This window comes from Panthera leo, chromosome C1 (genome assembly GCF_018350215.1).
Source record: "Panthera leo isolate Ple1 chromosome C1, P.leo_Ple1_pat1.1, whole genome shotgun sequence".
In the NCBI taxonomy this organism is placed as follows: domain Eukaryota; kingdom Metazoa; phylum Chordata; class Mammalia; order Carnivora; family Felidae; genus Panthera; species Panthera leo.
In genome coordinates, this window is record NC_056686.1 from 77,187,673 (window position 1) to 77,197,500 (window position 9,828).

The following is a 9,828-nucleotide window of genomic DNA, read 5'->3' on the forward strand; positions in this document are numbered from 1 at the left end:
AATGTTCATTCATTATTTATCATTTCCAAAAATGGTCCGTCTCCACTCTCCGAGCTAAAAGATTTTCCTTCTGCAGGCGAAACTCATCAGGAGGGGTACGTCTGATGTTGTTATAATTTATGAGGAAGGGGGGAGAGGTTCCAAGGCAGGAATTAAAACCCTTCAAAATGTCCTGCCTATCATTTTCTTTCTGTATTCCTGCAGTACAGCCAACCTATTTGCCCCCACATTTTGGTTTTCTGTGGCTTATTTTACTTTAACTTAACCTGAGCACATGGGTGCCGAGAGTGGATTCCTGCCTTCTTTACAGTCGTACCAGGGCTCCCATCTGTTCCAGCTGCATCTTCCTGATCCCTGGGACTCAGCCTCTTGCCCCCTACCTTAGTCACACCTGTCTTTCTGCTGCTTCTCTCTGCACCTGGACTAAACTTGGGAGCCTGAAGAAACTTCAGACTTCTGGAAACATTTGAAGCCCCTAGAGATGCTCCTAATTAAAAGCTCTTACCTGACTCAGGTAAACCTAAGTAGGTGCTTGACTTTTACTTTAAGAACACATGGTATGTTCAACTGAGGACTGCTGAACAGAAACCTGAGGGATTGGGACAGGCATGCCTACTTTGAGACCTCAGCATTTTATATTGCTCTGTGGAATGCAGCATTCCTTCCACTCTTAGATTTTTGTTCTGCCTACATATCTGAGAAACGTTCATTATCTTACATTTTTGTAGGACTTGGGAGTTCATAAGACTTTTCACATGCATTCTTGCTTAAGTGCTCTCACCGCCAATGACCCTGGGCAGAAGGGGTCACGTCTATGTTTACTAAAGGGACGTGGTTCATAGTAAGGTAACAAGACTAGCAGTTGAACAAACTAGATCTTCAAGTCCCAGGGCTGTACAGAGACACACATGGAGGGCAGCCTCGCCCCGGACCCCTGCCCTCTTCCGTCTTCCTCTCTTCTTCCTCTTATTATCATCACACTGTGAGTACATTCTGTTCAGTGGCCACAAAGGCAAGTTACATAAAGTAAAGATAAATGATGACAACCTCTAACCCACCCTCCTGCACAGTTTTGTCTGCAAAAGGAAGGTCTTTTAGCTTGGAGAATGGGGAGGCTCAATTTTGGAAACAATAAACAGTGACTGAATACTTCTCTAAACTAAACACAATCTAGTTCACTCTTCTTACAGGGGTGAGATAGTGAAATAATTCCAATTAGGATATCAAGAGACTGAGACATTGGTGCACAATGACAACCTACACGGAGGCCAAGAGAAAAATCTCACCAAAATGACACTGTACAGATTTTATTTTTAAAGTTTCTTTATTTATTTTGAGACAGAGAGAGAACGGGAGAGGGGCAGAAAGAGAGGGAGAGAGAGAATCCCAAACAGGTTCCATGCACAGTCAGCGTGCAGAGCCTGATGTGAGGCTCGAACCTATGAGACCGTGACATCATGACCTGAGCTGAGATCAAGAGTTGGTCACTTAATTGACTGAGCCACCCAGGTGCCCTGACACTTTACAGATTTTTAAAAGGCATCAACCTACAAGAAAGAAAAAAAGAAAAGCAGGAGTGGCGACAACATCAATAAAATATTGAAAGCTGGTGAAGAAATGGGTGAGTAGTAAGTGATGTAGCAGATTTAAGAGAGCCAGAACCTAAGCCAACAGTAAGAACAGATGAGCAACAACCAAGTTATAGTACAGAACCCTCAAAAATTCAGGAAATGGTAGCACCAGTTACTCGCAAAGACGGCAAACTTGAGGCTGCAAGCACTAGGGTTGACTGACTGCTGCTGTATAAGCAGCAGTGAGATTTTTCTAGATCCCCTTCTTTACCCTGTGGAGTGGGACCCTGCCCATCCTCATCTGGGAGGGAGACAGGAAGTTTACTCTCCAGAATATGAAACTGAGGTTTCCAGGAGTGAACAACACCAGGACAGCTGAGAGCAGAGAACCCAACTCAAAGAGGAAGATTAAATGAATGTCCTGTAGGTTGGATGTTGTGGTGCCTAGAACTCTGACAGCCAGACCTGCACTCCCCAGGAAGAAAATAAGAAAACCTATTTTATAGAAAACCTGGTGAGGAAACCTCAAGAGGAAAGATCCAAAGATGAATTATTAGGAGTTACTCAATAAAAGGCAGCCAGATCACCCTAAGGGAAGTTCACAATCAGTATATCCCATCTATATCCTCAAAACTTACTCATTCTTAAATAATCCTATATTAATATTTTCAGAGGGATAAGATGTTACACCCGTAGGAATAAGATATATATTTTTAATTCATAGGAAAAATGTCTTGGAATTGAAACATTTGAATGCAGTAGTTAAAAATTCAGTAGGAAATGAAAAGATAAAGACGGAATCTCTTTGAAAATTAAGGAAAAAAGTAGAAAACAGAAAAGAAAGGAAAATTGGGGAACCATTCAAGAGGTTCATCTTTATAATGATTTCTAGAATGAGAGAACAGAGAAAATAGGAGTAAAAACAAATGATTCCAAAAATCTCAGTGCTGGAAGACATTAATTTCTAGACTGAAAGAGCTCCATAATGTATGAAATCCACCTAAGTCAAGGACTGTCATTGTAAAATTTCTCCCAGAAAACAAAACAAACAAAACAAGCCAGCAATTTGAATGGCTCTGAGTTTCCCAAAAGCAATCTTCAGAGCCAAAGGTCAATGAGGAGTGCTTCTAAGATTCTAAAGAAAAATTATTTATGACCTAAAATTCTGTACCTTGCCAAGCTGTCCACCAAGTGTTTGTATAAACTGAGGATATTTTCAGATATGCAAGGTGTGACAAACATTTACTTCTTATGTACCCTTTCAACAACGGAGGAGAAGACATGGAATGAATGACACAGGCCATTCAAAACTCCCAAGGTGCAGGAAATTCCCAGAACAGTAGTGAAGGAATACAAGAAGACAACAGTGTCCAATACAGAGGGCAGCCAGTTCAGACATGAACAGGTAAAAAGGCTCCGGGAAAGATTTAGTGAAGAAAATGAATCAGTGGAATACTGTTGTCTGAATGCATTCAGAAGAGACTGAGACAACTGGCAGAGGGTCAACAGATGAATTAGTGAGAAGCGTACAGAAAACTAAGCCTGCTGCCTGGGTGGCTCAGACAGTTGAACATCTGACGCTTGGCTTGGGCTCAGGTCATGATCCCAGGGTCATGGATTGGAGCCCTGCATATCACACTCTGTACTGAGTGTGGAGCCTGCTTGGGATTCATTCTCTCTCTCTCTCTCTCTCTCTCTCTGCCCCTCCCCTGCTCATGTGAGCAGTCTTGCTCTCTCAAATAATAAATAAATAATAACATTAAAAAGGGGTTAAAAAACAAAACTAATGTGGGGAAGGAGGGGAGAGATAGTCATCAATTCTAGGGAAAATTAAAAATCATGCAGGAGAAACAATAATATACTATATAGCTAAATTGTGATTAGCATTTAGGTAGTTATAATATAAACAATAAATACTGATCTACCCAAAATCTGACTATAATTCTGTTAAGAGGATGGTAGGGTTGGGGGACAATCAGGGGCGTGAATGTATAATTGGGACACAGTGATGACAAAGAACTGAATTATCATTTTCCATTGTTGAAAGAAAAAGCCTAAAGCTGTTAAGTCAAGAAGTTGCAATACTATACTTCTATTATTTCAATATATAGATTAATGTCCAAAACAATCAGCTAAGAGTCAGGAATGGTGCTCTGAGGAGCAAGAAAAGGGAGTGGGGCAGTAGGGGGCTCATGTTCTTCTAATAAGTCTTGTAGAACTATTTCAGTCTTTAAGCTATGTGCATATGTTACTGTAATAGGGCTAAAAAGTTTTACTAAAAAATAAAAGTAAATACTTTTGCCCCTCACATCAAAAAAATGACAGATACAATTCTGCATATGATTTTTGGGACCTTTAAGAACTACAAGTTTGGGAGTCCTGCACTAGCCAGACTCGCAGAAGCATGAAGATTCTATGGTTCCTTTCCAGCACCATTTCTTTTCTGACTGTTGCTCCTTTTTGTGGTATCTTAGTAGATAATATAAGTTTTAGGAATGGAGTTTTCCAGAGTTAATATAGCCCTCAGGAGGTATTGCTTATGGCGCCCAAAGCTGTGATATGACAGAGGACGGACCCAGCTTTTTTGGACTAACACATGTTCCAGGTATGGAAGTATGTATCCACAATTCAAACACATGACTTGGTTTGGTGCTCTGTGCTTGGATGGAGATGAAGAACATAAAAAGAATTGGTCTGAATTAGGGGCTGTTTTTGACACAGAGGCAGATGCTGCTTGAACCCCCAAATATACCATACAAGGTCTGAGTTTCACAGCTTAGACTATTGTGGATGTTGAATGCATTGAGTCTGTGTATACACCTCTCTCCATTGACTACTGCATTAGAATCTCTTTTCATCTAACCTTGCTGCTAGCTGATCCAGGTAGGAAACTGAAGGAGTTCTGGACAGGATAGTACGACTGGGTTCTGAAGTGGGCCTTTTTCACACTTATATGATGTTGGTTTTCCTTATGAGAAGTCTTTAAAATGAACCAGAGGCTACAGCTTTTAATAAAAAGTCATTCTGAAGCTGTATCATATGTGATGCTAGCAGGGTTAGAGCCCAAATGACAGTGTCTATAAACCTTTTAACTTCCAAATCAGTGTAATTTATATTGCTTTGGAAACCATAACAGGAAGGGTTTTTGGCTTTGTTTTTCTTTAATCTACTTCCAAACCTATTTCTATATTAACAAAATGTAAAAACTCCTCCCCTTCAGTGTCTGGTTTGTGGGAGAAGGGAGCAGGAACGACAAACCTTGGAATTTAATGAGCAGACCAATAAATGCCATAAAACCAAGCTTTGCTTTTTATCAGGTTTGTGACCATGGCTGTGCGCAAGAGTCTGGGATTATCGGAGTGAGTTTAGTGGGGTGTGTGCCAATAGTGAGTGCCATGTGGTAGCCCGATACTGCCTGGACCTGGCTGTCTGGCCCTACCCGGCCTGAGATGAACTTCCAGGGTTGAGGGTGTAGCTCCATGGCCAAGGCCAGTCATTGCTCTCAGCAGGCACATGTTAAGCATAGGCGGATAACCAGCCCATATAAAATCCTCAGGGCGACAGAGTCTTTTTGGTGTAGTTCCAAGTTCATTCCCAAAATACAGCATCAGCTGCCAATGGCCCTAGAACCTCACAGCCAGGCAGGAGATTGGGAAAGATTAAAAGGAACTGCTAGCATGAGATCTGAACATGTCAGTACACCTCTGACACATTACTTACTCTAAAATACTACTCTGCTAAAAGCCGTCCCTTCTGGTGCTTATATGAACTGTTCATGAGGAAGAATATGCCTAAATTGATTCCCAGGGGTTTGTATATTCTTAGAATCATTACATTTAGGATTAAGAGTCTCATTTTCTCTCTCACATGATATATACCTCACTCAAACATCTCCAATTGGGAACAATAGTTTGAGGACTCAAAGCTCCACTATCACAACTCCTAAGCTTTTGCTTTGGGTTGTGTGACTTTCCATGCTAGGCACAAATGGATCTGATCTCCTTCGGCCATAATCTAAAATATCTCAGCCAGGGGATGCAGTATTTGAAGTAAAAATTCTGCTTAGGGATTAAGAGGTGTCTTCTCAAAATGCCCTTCTGTGCTTCGTCTCCCTTTAAAGCAGTCATCTTTTTAGCTTGTCTGGTTGAATGGCCCACAGTAAGGCCAAAGATCATGGCGCTCATTCGTTCAATGGAAAATCAATGAAATTCTAAATAGAAAGGCTGGACCTGCCACTGGCCTCGGGCTGATCAATCAAGCACAATTTACCTAGGTTCATAGTATAAACTCAAAGTATCCAAGGACACATAAGCCTAAGTAGCTCTCTAGACATACCCCAAAATGGATGTCTTTCTTTCCTATGTCTATGTGCAAGGAAACTAAGAAAGAAGCAACAGAAGGAAGGTCCATTTGTTTCTCCCCTATCGCACTAGCCTCGCCCCTTGCCAGGCCTGCATTCTGTACTGGGGTCAGAACAGGTTCTCTGTTCAGGCCAGAATGTTTCAACCTTGGGATTGAGGGGAAGGGGAAAGGGGGGGGGTGTGTGGCATATCAGAATTTGGGGGAAGGAGGAGCACAGCTTGAAAACAAAGTACCTTGTTTCACCATTTTTATTTGTTTGCAAATCATGAAAATATATTTTAACTTTTTTTTTTTTAATTTATTTTTGAGACAGAGCATGAGCAGGGGAGGGGCAGAGAGAGGGAGACACAGAATCTGAAGCAGGCTCCAGGCTCTGAGCTGTTAGCACAGAGCCTGACACAGGGCTTGAACTCATGGACTGTGAGATCATGACCTGAGCTGAAGTCAGATACTCAACCAACTGAGCCACCCAGGTGCCCCTCATGAAAATATATTTTAAAAATTTAAACAATTTTATAGAAGAAAGACATGAGAAATTTATGCTTATCAAAGAGGGCATGGCATGGGTTTTAAAAGGGTCAAGAAATTCTGGTGTAAGCCACCGAGACTGGGGATTCTGGTGGGCAGTGCACAACATCTTGGCAGAGAGGATAATAAAATCTTCGCTTCCTTTTTCACTTCCTGCCCATTCATATGTCTGCACTGAAGTGTTTAGCTTTGAGGGAAGGGTTTGTATTTCTGGTTTGTCTACATTAATTGTCTTTAATTCAACCCTAACCACAAAATAGCTTTATTAGTAGCTAAACTTGACCAACATTTCAATTGCAATTAACATAGTTTGAACATTCCTTTTCTTTACTTTCTTTCTTTTTTTTTTAAATGTTTAGTTTTGAGAGAGAGAGAGATAGAGAGAGAGAAAGAGTGAGTGAGCGAGTGCACTAGCAGGGAAGGGGCAGAGAAACACTGAGACACAGAATCTGAAGCAGGCTCCAGGTTCTGAGCCACCAGCACAGAGCCCGACGAGGGGCTTGAACCCACAAAGGGAGAGATAGTGACCTGAGCTAAAGTTGGATGCTTAACCGACTGAGCCACCCAGGCACCCTTGAACATTCCTTTTCTAATGGTGCTTCAGGCACACTGTATTTTTGCAAAACCCCATTTATGCCAAATACATTCATGTGCAAATGGTGGGGATGAACTTTCTCTCTCATTCGTCAGTCCATCCATTCATGCAACGAAACCCTGAAAGGTTGCCTGTGTGGCAGACATACAGGATTCACAGCAACTACTATCTGACAGTCACACTCACCTGTGTGAGAATAGATGTACCACAAGGCCCCTGTCAGGAGTGCTCCGATGACAAATGCTGCAAATGCGATGCCCATCACGGTGAGGGTGTCCAGACCATGGAAGATCTCTATAAAGGAAGGGAAGCCAATGCATACTTTCAGTGAATCTGCATTATACGTTACAATTTTATATCTGTGCCACAAGCACTTTGGGAAGGCTGAGCCCTGACTAATAAAAACAAGGGTGAAATGAGGATTCCAAGAAAATGCAGTGTATTTGAAACTTGCATGTTTTTTTTCCCCCCAAAATGAAAATAAAATGATCCGATTTCCAAGATATCCTCCTCACTTTGCAGCCTCCATGTGAAGATGCTTTGGAAAATGAACTTCCATGATCGAAATGTGACCCACAGCAAACACTTTGAACAATGATACAAGAAAACACACTTCAAATACTCTACAAACATGTTTTCATGAACATTTACAAGTATGAGAGATGACCGGAAGAAAGGGAGTGCCAAGGAGGAAACATGAGGTAAGGATCGACTCTTCCTATAGATTTTAACTTTTCAGTGGTCTCAGCTCAAACCCTCCATCTTAACAATTATGTATTGTAACATTTAAAACAACCTACTCTTTAACACTTTTCCAACCGTGATCTTTCTACGAGGGGGACGGAAACATGTCTCTGTGTGGAGGGATGTCAGTTTTATGGTCAGCAAAACACATAAATAGAACCAATTGTTCCTCCACTTGGCAAAGATGTTTATACTTGAAATTAATTCCAGGCTACAGAAATAGAACATTTCCTGAGAACCACCTTCTTTGAATCACTTATAAAAAGTTAAAATCACTTTCTAAGAGAGAAGGGTTTTCAGTAGGATAAAATTTCCAAGGTGTCTTTTTTTTAATATAAATTTCAGGTGTACAATCTCCCCAAAATTTCAATACCATGTTCCTCTCCAGTCAGAAGCAACTCCAGCTGATCTCCATATGAATTAAATCACTTTGCCTTTCATCTCACTTCAGTGTAAAAGATCTAATTGTAGACAAATATGACTCCCCGAGTAGCCCCAGAACTAACTCGTAAGGGCTCAGGAAAAGTAGGTCATGCTGGCAACGATTCTAGAAATTAGGAATTCCCAACCTGGTGGCTACTCTTCTAGGCCATGTGTTCTTTGGTGTGTTGACTTCTGGAAAGTGGGGATTGCACTACTTCACCTGCTGAAGGCAGGGAGTGAAGAAAAGGAGTTTGTAAAAGGTCTGGGATCCTGAGGAAGGAGTAAGAATTGGGAAGAACTCTAGAGGTTAAGATGAACCAAGTCATCAACACAATTTAGTCTAGTCTGCAGGTATTAAAAGATGATTTGCCTTTTTATGCTTACAGATGCAAAAGAGAGGCATGAATGAAAGTTTTTAGTAAAACTTCTCCGAAATTCTAAAAATAGAGATGTCATTTATGAAAATTAGACTGGGTAAGTATGAGAGAAATGCGCCCATATGTGTCTCTTTGTGGGTTCATGATAATGTTCCACAATATTGTTCAAGTAAGATCCTTAACTAGAACAGTATAGTGCTTTGCATAAAGGAACTCACTAGACCTTCATGTGTAATGTGATGGGGTCAGTAATGGAGACTGACCCAGACAGTCGTAGGGAAGAAAAAAAAAAAAAAAAAAGCAGAGATTCTCTTCACAAGGCAACACCATCTAGAAGGGCTTCTGGGTATACAGCAGGAAGCCCAGGCTCTAGTCCTGTCTGACTGCCAATTATAACCACAGGCAAATCTACCTAAATCTTTTGGTTAGAGTTTTCGTCCAGAGCGAGTGACAAAATTGGCCCGGACGATTTCCAATGCATCATGTTGTAGCAGTTGGTCTCTCTCTTTTTTCACACACGTCCCCCCAGGGCCTCCATAACTGCCCCTCACCCCCCTTGGACTAGAGACTGTCTAGAAGACCCAGCAACTAGTTCCCTTAGCCCTACTTCTCTGAGCTGGTAATTAACTGTTGATGATGCATAAGCAAACCACTCCCATAGCTGTAAGTTAATGCTTTTAGATCATAGCTGATACAGGTATGCAAATAATGAACTCTTCTCTCTAAAGCTAAGTAAGGCCACACATGCCAGTGGGTCAACAAATTCATATTTAAAAGAGGCAAACAGGGGAAAAAAAACCCAGAAGGATGAAGGAAGGACAGAGGAAAGGAAAAAGAAAGTACGAGATTATGAAAAAATGGGGGAGAAGGGGAATGGGAGCAGAAGTCTCCTTATCAAAACTCAAAGTTTGCCAAATGCTCCATAACCAACTCATTCTTATAAAAAGCCCAGGAGGCTTCATTTCAAAATAGATGCGTAAAGACTTACGTGGAGGAACTGAATTCGGTTCCTTAATGCTTAGACTGGTTTCTGGAAAAAAAAAAAAAAAAGAAAGAAAGAAAGAAAAAATACATAAATCATGATGCATTCCACAGAGAAACCAAGTTTTAAGCAAAAGGTCATCAAAATCTGAGCAGAGACTGCCACTTTCCTATTTGTTAATAAATACTCGGTGAAAGCTTTGTCAATCATCCTCTTTAGATGTCAAAACTGTAACATGGGTTACTC

The 9,828-nt window shown here is 41.1% G+C and overlaps 1 protein-coding gene across 2 annotated transcripts in view; it reads right to left on the reverse strand.

Annotated features, from left to right (window-relative positions):
• Nucleotides 1-9,828, reverse strand: part of TGFBR3 (transforming growth factor beta receptor 3) — a 208,929-nt gene that overhangs the window by 7,829 nt on the left and 191,272 nt on the right. For both annotated transcript variants that reach the window (XM_042952796.1, XM_042952795.1), the window contains 2 exons: nt 9,589-9,630; nt 7,243-7,350 (listed from right to left, as the gene is read on the reverse strand). In XM_042952796.1, coding sequence (XP_042808730.1) covers nt 7,243-7,350; nt 9,589-9,630 — 150 coding nt within the window. The remainder of the gene's footprint in view (nt 1-7,242; nt 7,351-9,588; nt 9,631-9,828) is intronic.